This window comes from Parasteatoda tepidariorum, chromosome 6, assembly GCF_982258835.1.
Source record: "Parasteatoda tepidariorum strain Cologne lab strain chromosome 6, Ptep-v5.0, whole genome shotgun sequence".
Classification (NCBI taxonomy): Eukaryota; Metazoa; Arthropoda; class Arachnida; order Araneae; family Theridiidae; genus Parasteatoda; species Parasteatoda tepidariorum.
The window spans coordinates 24,422,431-24,443,175 of NC_141760.1; the positions used below are offsets into that span (position 1 = coordinate 24,422,431).

The window sequence follows — 20,745 nt, forward strand, 5'->3', positions numbered from 1 at the left end:
AAAACGGAAACTGGACTAATCCTTGAAGTTGAGTAGAGGAAAATGTGAGGAAGGGAAGAATTTTTTTCCCCGTTTACCCAGAGAAACGTCATTTCTTCCGCGACATTGAAGATTTTAGATCTTTATTCTCTTTTAGGTCGTTAAACTCAAAGGAGTGGCATGATGATTTCGTTTGCTAGTTTGATTTGCGAGGGGGTGGGGAAAATGCATTGCACATGCATATCAGTGAACAGAAGATGAAAGAGAAAAATATATTTATCTATTTGACATCGATTAATAAAAATAAAATGTTTTTCTTTTGAATAAATTCTGATTCTTTGGAAGTGCGGTATCATTCGCAAGTTTTTCTTGATGTGGAATCACACCTGCTTTAATTAAAAATCGCGTTTTTATAAAAAAAAAAAGAGAATTGTTTATTAATTAAAGCATACAATTATTTTATGAAGCAGATTGCAGTTTCGTTTTTCTTATTCCACTACGTTTTTTTTTTCTTTTTCATGATAAATTTTGCACTCAATAAAATTATTTGTATTACCAAATTTTTTCATTAGTTTTTTTTTTTAAAGTCCGTTGATCTTGCCTTGTTCTAGGTTTTAATATTTATGCTAGTGCCGTTTTTTAACTATCGTTTCGGTTCGATAATTTTCAAGTGTTGTTTTTATTTAGATTAATAGGTTTTCCTTTTATTTTCGCCCCCCCCCATGAAATATATTGCGTTATTTAATCATTGGTTTTGTTTATTAGTTGATTTGGGAATCGTAATTATTTTTTAAACTTGTTTTTCTGGTCTAAACTTGCAAATTTTTTTATTCTTTTAAATTTTATTTTTCTACAATTTTTTTCCTTTTTAGATTTAGGAGTGCTTTTCTTTTTTCTCTTACTTTAAAATGTGTTTACATTTTTTCCTTGTAATTTGGGTTTGATAAAACATCGATTAACGACACTTTTTTGTCGATCCAGGAAACCGGGAAATTAAGACATCCGGGATAGCGATGGTCCCGAGCATCCCGGATAATTGGTTCTTTATTGTACAGACATTAGTATTGAATTGGTTTTTTAAAATAAAATACTTATTCAATTTGTTTATTTTTTAAAAGTTTTTGTGTATTTTTATTACAGTGTCGGGTTTTTGAATAATGTTTTATTAAGGAAATGGTATTTATTTAAAGAGTATCTACCTAATATAGTTTTGTGTTGCTAAATCTGTGTTTAATTATTTTATTTCCATTTAATATTTTTAAACAATTATTGCTCTATTAGTGTGTAAAATTTCTTGCATTCTTATATTTAATAAATTTTTTACTTAAAATTCCTTAGAAGTGCCAAATGTTGCATACCATGCACCTTTTTTTACCCCTCCTGAAATCTCCTGAATTCTTGTTAGGGAAACTCCTGAATGTTAATTTTGTTAGGTTGGCACGTCTGTAACTGGCACTCAAGCTTAAACTTAAAATAAACACAGATTACGACTTAAGGGAAGCACATCCCACTCTCTCCATTATTAAATCACTCTCACCTGCATGCACATGTAAAATCGAAGCCCCACAAAGGTAGTCATTATTACTGATGTTGGCGAGAAAAAAATTCTCAAAAAATGGGTGCAGATACATAACAAACTTGTTTCTAAAGTAGCAGCAAAAAAAAATCAACTGACTACATAAATAAGAAATATATCACTCACCATTTCATCTGTTTTTTCAGTCATCTTAGAAGATAGCAAATTAAGGTTGTCATCTATTACTAAAAAGTTTGAACACAAATCAAGGGACTGGATAAAACGTTTCCCGAATCTCGAAGAATGTTTATCACTATTCTATAAGAGGAGAAAACCATTATGAATGAATTGATAAACTCAGATTCTTTGCTAAATAAAAAATTGATTGTATTTAATAATAAATAAATATTGTATTTTACATCTAAATCATTAATATTATAAATAACAAACTTTTTATAGTAATTGAGCATGAGTTTACAGAAATGGCTACTTGATTAAAATCAGAAAATTAAAATAAACAGATCAAGATTGAAACTAGGTACACAAAATAGGTTTCATTTTCGAATAAATGTATATAACAGGATTGAGTTTTCTACCAGAAAAAACCAGGATGCTGGAAGAAACTAAAAATTGTTTAACAATAAGCAAAATAAAAATAGTTTTAACTTAAATGAAATTTAAGATAGTAAAAGAAAGTTAAAAGTTATTAACATCTGATTTTTTGAAACAATAACTTTTTTCATATTATTTATTTCAGTTTTAAACAGAATTCTAAAATTTATACAAAATTATATTTTAAGTACAGACACTATTAATAATTTACTCTTAATTCAAATTTAGATTATCCTTATTTTCCAAAAGAAGTATGTATATTTTTAACAATTTCATTTTTAGTTAATTGAATAATCTGTTTTAAGATAGAAGTATTTTTTTAAAAAATTATTTAAATATCAATTTAAAACTGTTAATTGGACATACTTTCATTGCAAATTTATAAAATTAATGTAGCTTTAGATACAATTAAAATTTTTAATGTCAGGATAATAAATTCATTTTCTTTTTTAAGAAATTAATAATATAATAAAATTCCAAGAGCTAATTAATTACCCAAAAGTTATAATGTTAGTAAATAATAAGCAGAAAACTGTAAGGCTACTAAAATGGGAAAAACAAATGAAATTCTACTCTTCAATTTTCCCCCAGATTTCGTTCTTCAAACACCAAATGAAAAACTTCAAAATTTTCTAATTAATAAGTTTTGAAATTTGACATAGATTGATTTTGCAATGTTGCTAGGAGAAAAGAAATAAATGCTTCAAAGAGTTAGTTATCAATGACAATTTTATAAAACTAACAATTTGAATTCCTTAATTGATGTTCTTATGTTGGTTTAATTTTATTTATTGATTTAAATAATTAAATTGTTAACCTATAATGACTTGCAAGTAGAAAACAAGGCTGACAAATTGTAAATTCGCATTTGTAAAAAGTAAAAGTCTGCTCATGAAATTATTTTAAAAACAATAATTTCAACAAAGCAAAATTAAAACTAATGAGGATTTTGTTGTTTAAATTTAATTTAAACTATTTTTTCCAGGAAAACATCATATATTCAATTTCCATTCTGCTTTTAGCCATATTTATATAGCTACAATAATTATTTACAATATTTATAAGTAAATAATTATTTATAATTTGGTAAAAATTGCTTTATAATTTAGAATCCCCTTCCCTAAAATTAATATTTACAGTGCCTAGAATGCATATAGATAGATATAAATATATTTAAAATATAAACTTAAATTATTATTTACGTATGATAAATATTTAAAAAAAAAAACATACCAAAGAAAAAGAATTCAGTTCTTCAATACTATTTATCATAGGCAAAAGAAGTATAACAGCTCCACCTCCTTTTACATTAGGTAAAACAGTATTGAGCAAAAGTACGTTTGATGCATCAAGATCTTGTAGAACTACCACGCCATATGCTTCATGCAATATACTTCCAAGATCACTAATATGAAAAAGAATAAAAACAACATTTAGCAGCCAGATTATTAACATAAACAATAGATTCAATTTTTTTTTATGTGACTGGTAATGGATTGCTGATGACAAAAATAGCTTTCAGGTATGTCTACCGTTAGTATGCAAATTCAAACTTTCTTACTACAGGATTCGATATCTTAAACAGCATTTAAATTCAAGCCCCTTTTTGGGTAATTTTTAAAGATATTCTTCAATTCTTAAAATTCCTTTAAACCTGGACATTAAAAAAAATTTTAGTTTCTAAAATGAATTTTCAATGTAATCCTTTTCTTTTTGTTTGCCAAGATTCTATACATAATTAGAGAAACAATTCGAAGATTAAAGCACAAATTTTCATTTAACACAATTTCTTCTTTTTCTTATTTATTTTTAAAGTTCTGTATACTGTGAGAAATCTGTAAAACTGCAGATAGTAATTAGGTGCTATAAATTAAAAAAAAGCATTAAAACTCTTTTGAAAAAAAATCCTCATTTGTATTTATACAGGGTGCTGCGAAAAACCCTTAACTAACCATTTTTAATAAAACTTCATTAAAAATAAAACATAAGTCATGGAGTCATAAATACTAAAAATAAGAAGTAAAAACAAGAAATAATAGTAGCCTAGTAGCAAAATAATCATTGGACCAATATTCAAGAATTTTGGCTCCATAAGGTTGAAAGGGCCGATATTTTCCAATATGGGCCCCATATAGAATTGTTCGTTTCACCCAATACTTTACTGCCACTTTATAATCAATACCAGTCCTATATAGAATTGTCAGATTTGCTCGATATTTTATAATCATTATTCAATCAATATATTATTATGTCAACCAATATATTATACCAATATACTATTGTCTTATACAGGTCAATATTGATAATGCATAGGACCAATATTAAAAAATCTTGACATCCCAATATTGGTCCCTCGGAGCATGTTCATATAGGACACATATTGAGCCAATTTCAAAGCCCATATGGGGTAAATAATAACTTTGCAATAAGAAATAACATAAATTTGCATTAAGCAATAAGAAATAACTTTGGCAAACACTGGTTATTAACACTGGATTTACTAAATTACCAAGCTTTTCTCATTTAAGAGATGTTAAAAAAAATACCATAATTTTGTAGAGGTAAGCCAGCCTGGAATATATGCCACACTAACAAAATTTGAATGAAAAGGAAAAGTTTTTCATCAGATAGACAACACTATCGGATACATTGCACAAAAATTTACTGCGTGAACGATCACAGATTGAACGTATTGTTACAGAAAACAAATTTATTTATAAAATTAAGTGGTTAAAAATAATTATTATAAATATACAGAAAATAAATTTAATTAAAATATGCTTTTGAAATACAATAAATTAATGAAAAGAACCTTACTTAAACAAAATTATACAATATAGAACAATCGGAATTGCATCACTTCTTTTAATTATAATTAGATTTGAAATACTAAAATATTATCAAATCAAATAATTAAAACTGCTAAAGATCCTCACAATAAAATAAAAAAAATTATAATAATTGAATGAAAGGAAATAAAGCTTGTTTTGTGCAAAATTGTACTTCATAGAACAATCTAATGTATTCTGTTTCTTAATACTAATCTTGAATTCCTAAAATTTTAACATATCAAATGATAAATAGCTAATTCTTTACGTTATTATTGAGTTTGAAGCATAAAAATAGATCACTGTGAAAAATTTAAAAAAAAGGAAGGGTGATAATGAAATTGTGGAAAATCAGTTCAACAAAATAGAATTTTCAAGCAAGTAGTAAAAAAAATTACTAGATAAGCTGTACCATCTGATACCATCGTATACGCTAAAATTTAAAGTTTCAAATTATTAATGATGAGGCGTATCACTTTGAAATGGCATAATTACTCAAAAATGGTAATGGTAAAAAGATCTGAATCATAATACAACATGAGAAAAAAAAAAAGTGGAATATTCTAGATAACGTTTTTTTGGGGAGGAAATGGGGGGGGGGGGACTAGGAACATTAAATATTCAGACATAATTTTATTGGAATCAATTATTTTAATTATAATGAATCAATAATAGAAATTTAACAATAAATAATGAAAAATCTAACATGAAATACTTACTTATATGAACAATATAATGGTTTAAAATCCAATATATCTAACGATCTGATATCAGGATCACAATGGTCTTTTTCATCCTTTGATCTAAAACAATGATTTATTGATTATTGCAAAGTTTTGTTATAATACAAGAGGTGGTACAATATGCAGTCCCCTTTCTTTTATAAAAATAAAAAAAACATAGCTTGCATAAGAGAATTTTATTAATACTCTTTTAAATTAACTAAACTTACAAAATAGAATATTTAAATTTTAATGCAAGATTCATTAAAAAATCTTGAAATTTCTTGCATAAATTTGAAATTTTTTTTTTTTTTTTTAAAGAGGAAATCTTTCTCAACAAAGATGTGTTCAAAACGAGATTTGGTTTTTAAAAAGAAATCCCATTGAGTACTATTTGGTATTTGCTATAATAAATATTCAAATAAATAAATTCTCAAATTTGAAATAATTAAAAATAAAAGTTCATTCTAAGCAATGTCATTTAATAAAAGTCACCAAGATTTAGATTTTTGCTTAAAAAAATATTTTAGGAAACCTCAGATTATAAGTAAATAACAATAATACACATTTTAAAAAATCCTGATATATATAGGTATATTTTAAATTTAATACATTTCTGGGTCTGAAAAATAAATTCATCATAAATATCATTTGAAGAAATTTTTTTAAATGTAGAGAGTTCTGTATGATTTCTCAAACAATCCTTTTTATAAACACTTTAATTCAACTCATTTTAAATTTGAATTAAAATTCATAATTACTTTGGTGTTGAAACCCCATCTCTTGAGCACCATAGAGTTGTAATTTCTTTTTTATTTATTTTAGTCAGGAGCTGATGAATTGATGGTATCTGGAAAGGAAACATTTTAATTAACTTTTTTAATAAATAAGAGAAAGAAACAAAGAATTATATGTAGTTTTTAAAATGTCTTTGATCAATACATGAATTTAAAACTTAACTTCATATTTAGCACCAAAGACGAAGAAAAAATCTTTTACTTTCAGTTTAAGAATTAAGGAATGTATACCCTTATGGAGTGGATATTTCTGTATTGTGATCTGTTGCGAAAACTACAATTGCCAAGGTGCCAACTAGATTTTAAACTAGAAAACTTAAAAAAAAAATTATAGATGTTTGCCCAGGAGTGGCAGTAAGTTATACCTTTGAAGTTGGTCCTTTTCTGTGATTTTCTTTTTTTAGTTTTTCGCGGGTCACAGATCACGATACAGAAATCTCGCCAACACGGAAATGTCCTCCACAGTAATTTAAATTATTTTGTCATACAAAAATATAAATAATTTTCATCTTTCCATAGGTTAGTGCTAAACTTCATATTATTGAAAGTAACCGATGACAAAAAGTACTAATTTATACCCAGGTATATTGATCTGAAGTAACTGCTAATTTTAAGCATTAGTCAATGCAAGTATTAAGATTCATAGAACCAATCTTTCTTTTGAAATCTATGAAAAATTGTTCAAAATTACATTTTAAAATAATCAACAATTCTTATTAGAAAAGAAGAATTCCGTTTCGTGACCAGTCATGCCAACTATTGATTTATTTTAAACTTGCAAATTTCTTTACAAAAACATGCCTATTTCGACTTTTACGCGAATACTATTTTAATGAAAATTTAATGCGTTACATTTTTAATTTTTCTTTGAACTTTTTCCCAATCTTTCCCTGAATAAAATTTACAATACACACTGGTAAATATGTCAACATAAAATAAAATCATCACTAACACTATGGAATCCAGAGATGCCCAAAATGACAATTAATAAACGATGATTTTTCCGTGCAGCAGATTTTATGAGTTTTTTAATTTTCTTATCAATGATTTTCATCTTTTACAGTATGTAGATATAAAAAATTTCTATTAAAAAGTATCAAAATGGAAAAAAAAAGATAAAAATGCTGAAATCAATCCCAAACACACATTATCCACATGCAACGATTTTGTTTACAAATTTTATAAGTTTAAGTTGTAGTTAGTGATTTTCACACAGCATATGCTTGCAACAAAAAGAACTGGAATACATATTTTAGTTCGAAAAATAAACAATTTGTTGAGTTTTACATCCTATTTCAGATTATTCGGTTTAAATTGCATCATATAACAAAAGGGTAAAAGTGGAAAACTGAGTTTTATTGATTAGAATTGATGTTGATTGATTTATTGATCAGTAATGTTTATTTATATTTATAGCAAATTTCGTTTGGTTATGCAATTTGTTTTCTAAAAGAGTGAATGAAACTGTTTCGCTTAAGTAATGCGGTAAAAGTTTACATTATTTATTAAATTAACTTGCTGAAAAAAAGACACATGATCATATCCTGTACCTATATGATCATTTCCTGTACCTATAAAATAATTCTGATTGGATCTGAAATGATCTAAAAGTTTTAAAGTAAAATGAGTTATATTTGAAATTTATTACGGAGGTTAGGATTATTCAAGCTATGTACTTATAATTTCTTTTAGTTATAATTTATACTCATAATTGTATATATCGTATTGATAATTTGTATTTCTATATTACTTTTATTAACGAAGAAAAAATAAAAGTTTTCTTTTAAAAAATTAACCATAATCTGTAGTTTTTAATATATAAATTATTTATGGTCCAAAAATGTTATGGTTACAAATTTTCATTTGTAGGGTACTACTCAGTGATGAGATGTAGTTTGTATGCATATCCTTAAAGTTCCATGTACCAGTCCTTAAAATTTCTTAATTTAAAAACAAATTTTTGAAAAATCAATATTGCCTTCAGTTAAATTAAAAAATATAAAGATAAGAATAGCTTTATTTTCATGATAAGAAAAGGGGGATTCACATAGATCTAAACCCCTTATTTAAAATTATTTCATCATACCAGTTTGTGAATTTTTAATCTACCATTCTTCAAATTAAAGGGTTAATCATAAGTACTTAATTTCTTTATTACAACAAACTTCAAGTAACAAATTTCTTTATTTTACATTTCTATGTATAAAATTATTTATAAGATTTTAAACTCATACCTATTACGTTTCAAAAAATCAAACAGTTCTTAAATTTACTTTAGAATCTTAATAATTCTATCTTATAGTTGTTGACTGCTTGAAACTATTTTTATCCTGTTTAAATTTTTATAAATTAGCAAACTTGTATGAATGTACCCTTCTTTTTTAATACTGAGTTTGGGAAAACATATGTACCAAAATGTGATGACTCATTTTTGAGGTTTTAATGTTTATATTTAAGACTGATATAATGCATAAATATCTGTGTTTTTAATGTTTTCTCTTTTGTTGCATTGTTGAATGATTTATGTAACTTAAAAAAGTTTATTGTGCGATATTTTAATAAATTATTTAGTATTGAGTTTTGCATTTGATATATTTATATATGTATAATATTTACTTTTAAAGATATTCATATAAATTTATTTTGATTGTAATTTTCTTCTTTTATTTTGTTAAATTCTAATTAATTAATTCTGATAGAAAGTATATTTTGTTCAATATCAGTGTTCAAAATCATAAGTTGCTCCTGATCAAAGATCTCTAAATCAAATCTTTTACCCCAAGAATATAATTATTTAAAATTTAAGAAATGTTGCTATATATTTAATATGTCAGCTATAATTTTTATAAATAATGAATAAATTCACTCGTTTTTTATTATCTCAATTATAATTTAGTCTTATTGCTTTTAATAACATTTAAAAGATTCTATTTCTGTTGTAGTTACCTTCTTTAATGGTGTTGACTTACTTTTAAACCATGGTGACAGAAAAAGAATTCAGCTCAATCTTTGATTATTCTTCTCCATTTAAATATGGTGCTGCACACATTAAAAAGAAGTCATTTAACCAAGAATACAGATCAGTATTTTCCTACCAGGCAATTACAATATCAGATGAGGATTTTGGTAATGTTTGGTCTAGTCTACTAATTTTTATTACCATGTTAAATGACCTATAATAATGTCATTGAGAGCTTTTGATTTTTAGGATTAGTATGATAAATTTTAGACACCACTATTTTAAACATCTAGAATTTTTTAATTTTGCAAAGATTAACTTAATTTAATAAGCATGACGATCTACTAAATAAAACACTTGCTTGGTGTTGACATATTTTTTTTTGTTGACCTTGTGCTATTATAACTCATAATAGATTCAATTCTCAAATAAAACACTTTTCATACTTTTCAAACTTCATATCTTTTACTACCTAACTTGTAACAATAATTTACTAGGGCCTGGTTTTCTTCTAATTTATAAAGATTGAGGCACTTTGGAGGCAGCTTAATGGGAGAATGTTCAGTAATTAATTTTTGTATGATATGTTTAGTAAATTAAACTGTTTTGCTACTTGAGCCTCTATTAAGAATTTTATATATTGTGTCATAATTTAGTTAAAACTAAGTTCTTGACATATTATGACTCCATGACAATTTGGACATTTTACAAATACTTCTTAATCTATCCATCTTTTAATATTAAATCGAAGCTCTGATTGTTTTGAATATATAGTATAAAATTTATACTGTTCATGCTATGAAGCCGCTTATAAACAAAAAGATTGTTAATTATTCATTTTGTTGTTCACAAAAAAAGTCATTGTTAACTCGTTTTTAAATGCATTCTTTTGATTTCCCTTTCTTCTGTTTTGCTGTCATGTCTGTGCATTAATAAAAAAGTTAGATTTTTTTTTTTTAGTTTAATGTTCAAAAATTAGTTCCATTACCATGTGTTATTTTTATTTTATAAAATGCTAAGTTATTTATTTGTTCTTTTTACTTTAGAAATTGATCGTAAAGAGAAATGGACATCTCTGATTGTAAGATATACGATTACTTGCATTCTGTATATGTTGGCAGTCTTACTGTTTCCAATTTCAGTTTTTATATGCTTAAAGGTAAGAAATTAATTAACTCTATGGATATAAATGTTTTTAAATTTTTGTTAGATAAAATGTATTCTATTTACCTTATAATCTTATATATTTTAGAAAATTCACGCTCTGGAGAGGCTAGTTTTGTTACGACTCGGAAAGTTACAACCAGTGAGAGGGCCTGGTAATTTATCTTATTTCGAAATAAATGTAAACTTTTGATGTTATTTTTTAAAAACATTTTACAGAAGTTTGGAAAAATGTTCTAACACCATCATTGTTTATTTACGCACATAAAATAGTTTGAAGAAAGTTCGCCAATTTAATAGCTGCAAAATGAACTGCTAATTTTTTCCCTCTATATTTCCAAATATATTTTTCAAATAATAACATTTCTTAGAGATTTTTGACTTAAATAGAAGTATTCTCAACAGTTAACTATTTTTTTTTAAAAAAAGATTTACCAATTTTAAGATTTATGCAGCATATAAATATTCTTCATTTTTTAGAGCTATTTTTTAGGTTTTAAAAAATATTTTATAGTCTAATCTAAAAATATGATTCTCCTTTAAAAACTTCTAATCAGTCATTGGGAAATAATGTAACATTTTCTGTATTCTATGTGTTTCTTCTTCTTTATTTATGTCAATAAAATTGCACAATTTGAAAACATAGGAATCATTTCATAAAGTGAAAGTTTCTAATTCTGTTAGAAATTGTAACAACAAGTAGTCAAATACAGGGTAGCAAGCAGTGATTAAGATGACTTAAGAACTTTGATTTTATTATTTTATTGAACTTAAGAAACTAAATGCTTTTATCAGAACACATCACAGATTTATTTTTAGAAAGTGTTATGATTCTTTGATCACAAAGTATGTTTAAAATTAAAAAAAAAAGAAAAAAAAGAAAGAAACTTCCAACAGGTTTTGCTCCAGCACCCTGAGTTAATGACATTTTTTTTTCAAGACTTATTCTATTGAGTTTTAGCCCAAGAATGGCCACTTTATACACTGGGCTTGAATTCAATGGATTTTTCTGTTTGATTTATCTCAAAAACAAGAGCTTGTGCCATTTTTCATGAGACTTATGTACTTTATGAAATTTTATTAAAAAAAATTCTTGGTATGCTTAAAGAAATTCTTGTGCAAGGAATAGGGCAAAATATCACTAATTGAGTTATTGCCCATAGTATGAAATTTTGTTACACGTTTACAACTTTGCATTGAGGTCAAACAATGTCATTTGAAAATATGTTTGAGATAGCAATATTTTTAAGTTCATGTGAAAGTTTGTTGCAATAAAAATTAATATTAGAGTGTTATATGGATCCAAGTTTATTTCTTATCTCCTTATAAAAAAAAATACAACTCAATCATATTGATTAAAAGAACTGTATTGAAAATTTCACTTGAATGGTACTATAGTCATTATTAAATGATATTTAAAATGGAATTATATGAGAAATCAAACACTTCTTGATATTCATTACTGTTATCCTTATTGATTTCTTATATCCATTATTTTATGTTCCTTATTTAGTGGATTTGGTTTAATTTTTTAATAAAGTCTCATTATTTTCTTTTAAAATTTCACTACACAATTAATGAATAATTATTTTATCTAGGATTTGCAATTATTCTACCCTGCATTGATAAATGGGTTAAAGTTGATTTAAAACCAAAAGGCTTCACCATTTCACTATCTCAGGTTTGTATCTGTAAACTCATAATTTTGTTTTAAAGGTTTATGGTAAAAATTTTGTCTTGTGCATACTGTTGTATTATAGATAGTAATGTTTCCTATGGAAAAATTTTAAAATTTTTGAATTTAAGACTTATTTACTATAAATATTGGGTTGAGTAAAATTCATCTACTTTTTTTTTCTATATTTTTCAAAGTCATATATTTACATAATAATTTAAAGTTAAGCAATGATATATGTTCCCTTTTGTTCAATGACCTTTTGTCATTGAGCTTCATTTCTTATTCGTAAAAAGGTCTGGCTTTATTTTTTAAGAACTGAACAGGATGCTGATTTATAATCTCATCTGAATTTAACGTTATTCCACCCAAGAAGTTTTAAAAAGAGTGAAACCAGAGGAAGTCTGACGGTGCAATGTCTGGTGAGTATGGTGGGTGAGAAAATATTCCATCCATGTTCCAATTACTATTGACAGGTCGCCAGCGATGTTTGTGGTGTCGCATTGTCCTGATGGAGCACTACTCCTTTACATTGATGAGCTCAGGATGTTTCTGGATGACAGCTTCATCCAAACTGCCTACATCTGAATTGATTGTTCCTTTCCCTTGCTTGGAGCTCAAAAAACATCACACCCTTTCAATTTCACCACGCTGGGAACCTAACCTTCCTCTGATGAAATTCTAGTTTATGTCGTAGATAGTAAATCTTCGCCTCAGGACCAAAATCATTTGCGCACCATATTGTTGTAAAAAATCCACTTCTCGTTTCTTGGCATTTCATGAGCACAACACAGGTGTTTTTATCGTGCCATCAAATGAATTTCTTTGAGTTTATGAGAAACCTAAATTTCGAGCTTGCTTATGATTCCAAGTTACTTCAGATGGATGTAGACATTTTTTTGCCTCATCGTCAATGTCTCTGAAATCTCTTGTGTTCTGTAATGTAGGTTTGACTGGATCATTGTCTTTATTTTGTTATCATCAATTCAGGTATGCCTTCGTCATCAAGTAGCATTTTTAAATTAAAACCAATTTGGAATTTCTTGAATCAGTTTTGGCATTAATGTTCTTGTGAGCATCGTCACCATAAACTTTACGCAATTTTTTACAAGCTTGAGGCACTGTTTTGCACTTTACGGCAGTGAAATAATAAGATATGTTGAAAATGAACACTTTGATCTTTCATTTCAAAGTGCTGTCAAAGCTCCAACACTCAACAAAATATCTCAATTTATTTTTTACTATGATGCTTACACTGTCAGCTATCAATGACGTAAAAACTATATTGCAAACCTTTCAAGTATTTCAGAAACCGTGCTACTGCCATCTGTTGCAACTAAAAAAACTAAAAAAAGCGCAAATTTTTTTTACTCATCTCAGTAGTTTTAAGAGTGTGTGAATTTTTGTTAAGATAGGTTTCTTAAAAGATTAAATTTAATTGTTTTTAGAATTAAAAATTTCAATCACTATTTTATAATAAAACATTTCAAAAGTTTTCAAATAAATAATTATAATTGATGCTCAAAATATCATTTGACCATAATTTTCTGTATAGTAGTTGTATGTTTTATACATAATTTGAAATTTTATCTGTGTAATTTCTCTAATATGAGGAGTATTGCTTTTTCCTCTTGTTTACGTTACACGACATTTAATTTAATATTTCAGTTGCAAGTTGTTGATGGACATTTTAATATGATCATAACATATCACTTGTTCATATTTTTACTGTTGTATTTTAGTTTTTATGAAAGTAAATATTGCAGTTCTGTGCAATTTTATGGTTAAGTTATGATAAAGAACTAATAAAATTTGCTTCTATTGCAGTCTCTAACAGCTGATAGAGCAATTGTGGAGGTGAAATCAGATATTGAATATCGTATATCAGATGTCATTAATTATGTTATGAAACTTCGTCAGCAGGAAAGCACCTTAAAGGATTTGAGCCAATTTTGCCTTGGAAATATAATATCTGAGAAAGACCAAGATGATCTTGAACTTAAGAGAGAAATTATAAATTTTAGTTTCAAGGTAAAGAATGTGTTTTGATTTCAAATTTTTCTTTTATTCACTATTTTTAGGATTTTAAGTCAGAATGAAAGACATCTAAGGGTGAAGAGTTAAACCCCCATTTTTGGAATTTATAGATAATTGATTTATATTTTCTTTAAATAATTTTGTTATTTAAAGAAAATATAAATCAATTTATATTTCCTTTAAATAACAAAATTATCAATTTAAATAATCAATTTATATTTTAAATTTGAAGATTTATTGCTAAATATTACTTGAACTAAAAGAAAGCCCTTGATGAACATAAATTATTTACAATTTAATTGGGAAATTTCTATAAGATAGGGGCTATCACTGTTTACCCAAGTTTTTAATTCCATTGTATAGCATCTAATGTTTCGTCATCTCTCTATTAAATTATTACAACTCTAAAATGTATTTGTAGTTACTTTTTCTAAAATTTTAATATTTCTATTTTAGAATATTTCTATTTAGACTATAAAGTTAGAATTTATTATAACATAATTATTTATCAGTTAAAGTTTAAAAATTCTTTATTCTATATTGATTTTACTTAAAAATAATAAAATTTGGTCTCTTTTATTTTGTTTCTCACAGAAATGAAATCAATTTTATGTATTTAGGATGATCTATTTTCTTGTACCCATGAACATTTAAGTGAAATAAATAATTGATTAATTTTTGTTTTGTGTTTATTTTAGAATGAACTTAATCGCAGTGCTTTAAAGTGGGGATTGGAGATAATAAATGTTAACCTGTAAGTTTTAAAATAATTTTGTTAGAATATATGTTTTATTTATACTGTTTCAGTCTAATTTCCAGTGTAATATTTCACCTTTTACTAAAGTTTCTTTTTCAGAAATGCCCACAATTTTTAATTATTGTTATATGTGGGGATTTTATTTTGTATTTTAATTTACAAGTTTTGTCATATCTTATTGAGGAATCATAAAATCTTTCTGTCTAGTTTAATAAATTTTTAGAACTATTTGAGGAAATTCTAGCTTTAAAAAAAGCTAGAGTTTGACTGCTCTTCAAATCCATACATTTCATTTCTTTTTTTTTGTGATATGTAAAATTATTGTTGTTCATTTTTGTATTGTTCAGGTAATTGAATTTATTAAATATCATGGTGTATTGCGTTTTTAAAAAGTGCTTAAAGGTGCTTATTTTCGATATTCATTTTTAAAAGCCCAAAGGTGCATTTTTCATTGGATGCTTTTAAAAAGGGCTTAATTTTCTCTTTTCGAAAATTAAATTTTTTTCTTTACCATGTCGATTTTTGCCACGTATTATGCAAAAGCGGGCTTTTCACATTGTTCTATTCAACGTTTTCACAATTCATTCAACATTCTAATTTGGCGAACCGTCAGTCCATAGCGCATGAAAAATCCAATAATTTAAAATGTTTGATGAAATACTTGCGAGTTCACATGTGCGTCTACTGAGCTTGGTTTGGTAAGATTATTGCACTCTCACGTGCAACTCTGTTGCATTTTGTTAGACATTCTCAATTTCCCTCTTATATCAAACTGAAAAATCTCTTCATCATTTTATAATGGCTAATATAATCAAGAAAAAGAGTTCTTTGTCCGAAACTAATAATTTAATCATGTAAAGTATTTGAAAATTATTTTGCATTTTGTTAATGTATATAGTGCTTAAAAATATTTTTGAGTGCTTAAAAAGTACTTAAAAAGTCCTTATTTTTTGTTGAAGGATTTGGCTACGCACCCTGAATATAATGCATGAATAGAAATATTATCAATTAAATAAAAAATTATAACATGAATAAAAATTTAAGTGAAATATATTTATTACTTTTGACTTTTAACTACAATTGTGATAAACTTAATTTCTTTAGAGTAATTATTAAATGAAATTTATGGATTAATATAGCCAGTTTAAATGAGTTTCATTACACTTATTTCGCGGTCAGATCTTTTTGTGAATGTTCCACTTATAATAATATAATCTAAATTACAATGAATAAAAGATAATAGTTCCATTAATAAAAAAAAAATGTCTGTTAATGAGAAATTTTGCAAACAATAATATAATATGATTTTGTTTTATTTTTTGTAGCCATTCTATTAAAGTTTTAAAGGCTGCTGAACCAATTGATGCCATTGGAACTTTGATGACAGCTTTAAAGGCAGCTACAGGGCAATCTTCTGATGCATCACCTCCTATGTTTCCTTTTATACCAAACACAACAACAGCAGGAAGTTAGTTCTCATTTTCAAGTCTGTTTCATATATTAAACTATTAAAGAGTTTAGTAGAAAAAGGTTTTAAGTGGTTTTTTGAAAAAATTGGCATTACTCGGTGAAAAATTATATTTTAGCCTATTTAATTGCTCATTATTCATTAACTTTGTTAAGTCTCTAAATTTTTTAGATATTTATAAACGATTATCTTAAGTTTTTTCAGTGTGGAAGAAAGTTTCAAGAGCATTTGGTAACAAACAGTCAACAAATAATCTTTAAAAACCTATTTTTTAGCAGCAAATTAAAAAGCTAAAAGTGTGAACATTGGGTTGCAAACTGTGCTGTGATAGAGTAATTGGGATTTATAGATTTTACAGATTGGAAACTTGAGTAAAGAGAAGAAATTAAATCAAGGTATAAACTATAAATAAACTAAAATGTCACTTAAAACCTTCAACAACTCAGTTCTACATTTCATGATATTACCTGAATATAATCAATCTAATCGTTTATCAATAATTATAATTATTGTACTTATTATGAGTTAAAATGATAAAAATTGAGAAAAAAGCTGATTTTTATTTAGGCTTATGTTTATTGACTTATTTTGAGATTTTTTTTAAACATCAGCTTTGAAAAAAAAAGAACTTTTTTTACTAATTTGAACACACTTTAAATGATGTAATTATTATTATGTATGTTTTCAAAAGTGTTTAAAATTAGTTAATTTTTTTAGATGACTCTGACATTTCTGAAACCGAATCTGCTACTTCTGCATCAAGTTCCCATCAAAACATATCTAATTCAGATGATATTCTTGATATTTTAAAATGTGTAACCAATAATGTGTATCAAGAAGGAAAACTGACCAATTTGATAGCCAAATTTCAGCTCGATATTCTTGGTGACTCAGTTAGAAAAGTCTATCTTTGTTTTGATAAAGGTTAGTTTTGAGAAAGATTATTTAAAATAAAATTTTAATCAAATTTAAGTAATATAGTGAAACCTCCTGGAAAGACTACTTCTGTGTACGACCACCTTTATTTACGACCACTTTTGAGAGGCATGGAGTTTTTCTTCGTATTGAAGAAAACCTTTAGGAGGGAATCATCTAAACCTCATCCAGCTACCGGGAAAACCTCTACACCAAATGCAAAAAAGGTCAAATTAAAAACACAAAAAAATATCAAAAGAAGAAACATTAACAAAACAAATAAGTAGATTAAAATGTATTTAAAGTATTTGTGTGAGATTCTAATTTAGAGATCTCTTTTTGACGATCCCGAAAAGAAATCTACTTCAGAGTGCACTAAAGACAATACTATCAATGATTTATTTTTAAAGTTGAAAATTAAATTACAAGAAAAAAATTATTTTTGAAAAAACTATGCTTCTCAAGTAAGCAAACCTCTTCTCATTTTTTTAAAGCTAACTAATTTTTATGATATAAAATTAAATGCAAACTTAAATAAAAAGCATAATTGTTATTTATTTAAAATAGTTTTATCATTAATAATTGGTAAATTAGTTTTTACACATAATTATATCAGTAGGGATCGTTTTTATTGACGCTAAATTTTATTCATCGATCATTACATAGCGTCAGCACAGGAAGAAAATGATACTGACTAAAATTAAAATCATTTGCATAAAATAATGAACCTAAAATAACATTTTGAAGCTTTTCTATTCTTTACTCTAATTACCAATTGTTAAATAAAGTGATACATTGAGTTACTTTATTTTGTATGTGATAACATTGAACAAATAAAAATATGAACAAACAATTTTGTAATAATTTTTTTGTTTTTATTGAATAAATTATAAAATTATCCATTTTTTAAAAAAAGCACAACACTCAATTTCTGCTATTCTGCTGTTCTCTACAATTTCTGCTGAGAAATGTAATTTTTTTACATGTCAAGTAAAAAAAGGAAATGTTATTGAAAATTTTTATTGTTTTTTTCAACTGAAATAATAATGATACTAAACAAAAATTTGCAGTTATAAATTTTTCCACCTTTGTTTGATGACGTTAAATTTAAACTTTCCTTTTATTTGTTTATTTTTATATGTTTACTTTTGAACGTAGCTTTGACTTTTGAATGTCGGCAATATTTGTAGCTATTATTTTTGTTTTCAAACAAAATGTAAAAATTATTAATAACTCAATAAAAATTATTATTTTCATTAAAAACTAATAAACTATTTCTTATTAAAAATTATTTGCAATATTATTTTAAAGTGTTATTATTACATTTCCATTTGTAATTATGTAATTTAAGTGCATTAAAAAATTATTTTTGTAATAATATTTTGGTACCTTTTTAATTGTGTAAATTATTCATCGTTCAAAAGCATTTTTTTAAATTTATTTTTTTCTTTTCTTCAAATTTTCAGATAATTTCTCCATCTTTGAAGATGATAACTGTACAATTGTATGTGATGTCTACATTGAGCTAACTGAACATGTTTTAAGAGAATTTCTTAATGGCAAACTCTCTCCTCTAAATGCTTATATGGATGGTAAAGTTACAGTTACAGGTGATTGGAAGTTGTTGAAATACTTAGCTTTAATATTTCAATAATTTTCTTGACTTTCATTTATTTTTTACACATAAGTTTAAATAAAAAGCTTATTGATTTTATGTAAATTTAATTTATTTTGTTCATACTGAACAAAAATATGTAGTTTACAATTTACATATATATCAGAGTAATGTAAAAGCCAAAAATATTCTGTGCGCACAAATATTAAGCTAAAAAATTTCTGTATCAGGGTGTCGTGGTGTAACATACTTATGAACAAAGATTCAGAACAAAATCATATTTACGTAGCACAAAAATGCTTTTACATTGTTTCAACACTATTGCACACACACACACTAATAACACTATTCCAAAAATAAATTGAGAAATTTAAAAAAAAAATTGAAAAATTTAAAAAAAAAATTAAAAATAAGATTATTTGGTTTTTTAAAAATAGAATGTAAGACATTGAAAGTTTTTGGCCTTAACGTTGAGACTTTTTGCACTTGTCTACACTCTATAATGTCTTTGATAAATATAAGCAATCATTTTATTTGTGGTTTTTGTAAAACTTTTTGCTTTTTAAAAGTTTTTAAAAATTTTGTGCACTTTTATTTGAAAGCTTTAGAATATTATTGTAGAATTATTAGAAAAAATCAACCTAGTTAATTTGACTGTGATATTATTATATTTAGTTTATTGTCTAGTCTTTTAAACTTTATTTTCTTCTGATTTAGAGTTTATTTTTTTTGGAAATTTTAATCTCTTTTGCTAAATACTTAATGTTTGTTGTTAAATAAAAAAAAACTGATTTTTTTAAATAGAGATTTAATTTAATTATAAATGGAATGAAAGTAAACAGTGCTATTTTAACATTTCATAATTTTATGCTTCATTATAGTGTTATTGCAAATAAAACAAGCTGTGTTTTTGTCAATTATTTTACTATTTTCCTGATTCTTCATTGTTGTGTTAAAATTTCACTAATATTTATTTTGTTAAAATTAAATATTTATGGTATTTTTGTGCACATTCAATATGATGATTTCGTCTTATAATGTTTGTTTTTATTTGCACATCAGAGGTTGTAGTATCGAGAATAGATTGTAACAATAATAAATAAACTGAAATTTTGCAGTAGCTAATTGTGCATATGTAACCAATAATAATTAAGTTCATCATAACTTTTAGTCTCATGTTTACTTTTATATTTATTTTAAACATTTTTATCTTTTATGTTTTTATGTGTTTATCATATTAATTTATTAATTTAAAAATTATTTTAAGTATCTGTACAGAAATTTATGAATTCTACTATCTAAAGCAAAAATGTATAATATCTTAATATTATGTTGCATTTGAAATAAATATGTGTATATGTTGCTGTTAATTAATTTCTAGTGATTTGTATTCTAACTATTTTATCACTATAACTGAAACATTTACTGTTGGAAATTTATTTGAATGAATTTTTTCATTGGATATGAACTAAGCTTTTTTTTTTTTCATTGGATATTTGTTTAATGAAATACAAACACTGCTTTAAAATATATTAATAACTTACTAATGTTTTAGGACAAAATTTTCTATTTTCAAAATTGCTCAGTTGAAGATTTAAATTTTGGTTTTAAAATTGTTTTTATTTTTAAGCTTTTATGGTCATTTTTGAAAATTAATTTCCTAATTTTATAATTAGGTATTCATATAAAATAAATAGTTTT

The 20,745-nt window shown here is 25.4% G+C and overlaps 2 protein-coding genes across 9 annotated transcripts in view; one reads left to right on the plus strand and one right to left on the minus strand.

Annotated features, from left to right (window-relative positions):
- The window catches only part of LOC107452094 (RNA cytidine acetyltransferase), a 28,721-nt gene extending 21,064 nt beyond the window's left edge, over positions 1-7,657 (minus strand). The window contains exons 1-5 of the mRNA XM_087165553.1: positions 7,407-7,657; positions 6,419-6,507; positions 5,655-5,738; positions 3,341-3,512; positions 1,682-1,813 (exon numbers count right to left, since the gene is read on the minus strand). Of these exons, the coding sequence (XP_087021679.1) occupies positions 1,682-1,813; positions 3,341-3,512; positions 5,655-5,738; positions 6,419-6,507; positions 7,407-7,508 (579 nt within the window). The 5' untranslated portion in view covers positions 7,509-7,657. The remainder of the gene's footprint in view (positions 1-1,681; positions 1,814-3,340; positions 3,513-5,654; positions 5,739-6,418; positions 6,508-7,406) is intronic.
- Positions 7,658-7,775: 118 nt separating this feature from the next.
- LOC107452103 (stomatin-like protein 1) lies at positions 7,776-20,414 on the plus strand. Of its 8 annotated transcripts, none has more exons than XM_043045088.3 (10): positions 7,776-8,106; positions 9,397-9,580; positions 10,460-10,572; positions 10,666-10,732; positions 12,176-12,258; positions 14,080-14,283; positions 14,988-15,043; positions 16,372-16,514; positions 17,232-17,438; positions 18,896-20,414. In XM_043045088.3, the coding sequence occupies exons 2-10, from the start codon at positions 9,433-9,435 to the stop codon at positions 19,081-19,083; spliced, it is 1,209 nt and encodes a 402-aa protein (XP_042901022.2). In that variant the 5' UTR covers positions 7,776-8,106; positions 9,397-9,432; the 3' UTR covers positions 19,084-20,414. The 8 variants fall into 8 exon arrangements, with proteins under 8 accessions (XP_042901022.2, XP_087021681.1, XP_087021682.1 ...); XM_087165555.1 differs by having other exon boundaries at positions 7,802-7,939; XM_043045090.3 differs by having other exon boundaries at positions 7,827-7,931.
- Positions 20,415-20,745: the final 331 nt, after the last annotated feature.

Coding starts and splice junctions, on each gene's coding strand:
- LOC107452103 (XM_043045088.3), top strand. CDS start 9,433: ATGGTGACAGAAAAAGAATTCAGCTCAATCTTTGATTATTCTTCTCCA. Junction 9,581..10,459: donor AATATCAGATGAGGATTTTG/GTAATGTTTGGT, acceptor TTTTTACTTTAG/AAATTGATCGTAAAGAGAAA. Junction 12,259..14,079: donor TCACCATTTCACTATCTCAG/GTTTGTATCTGT, acceptor CTTCTATTGCAG/TCTCTAACAGCTGATAGAGC.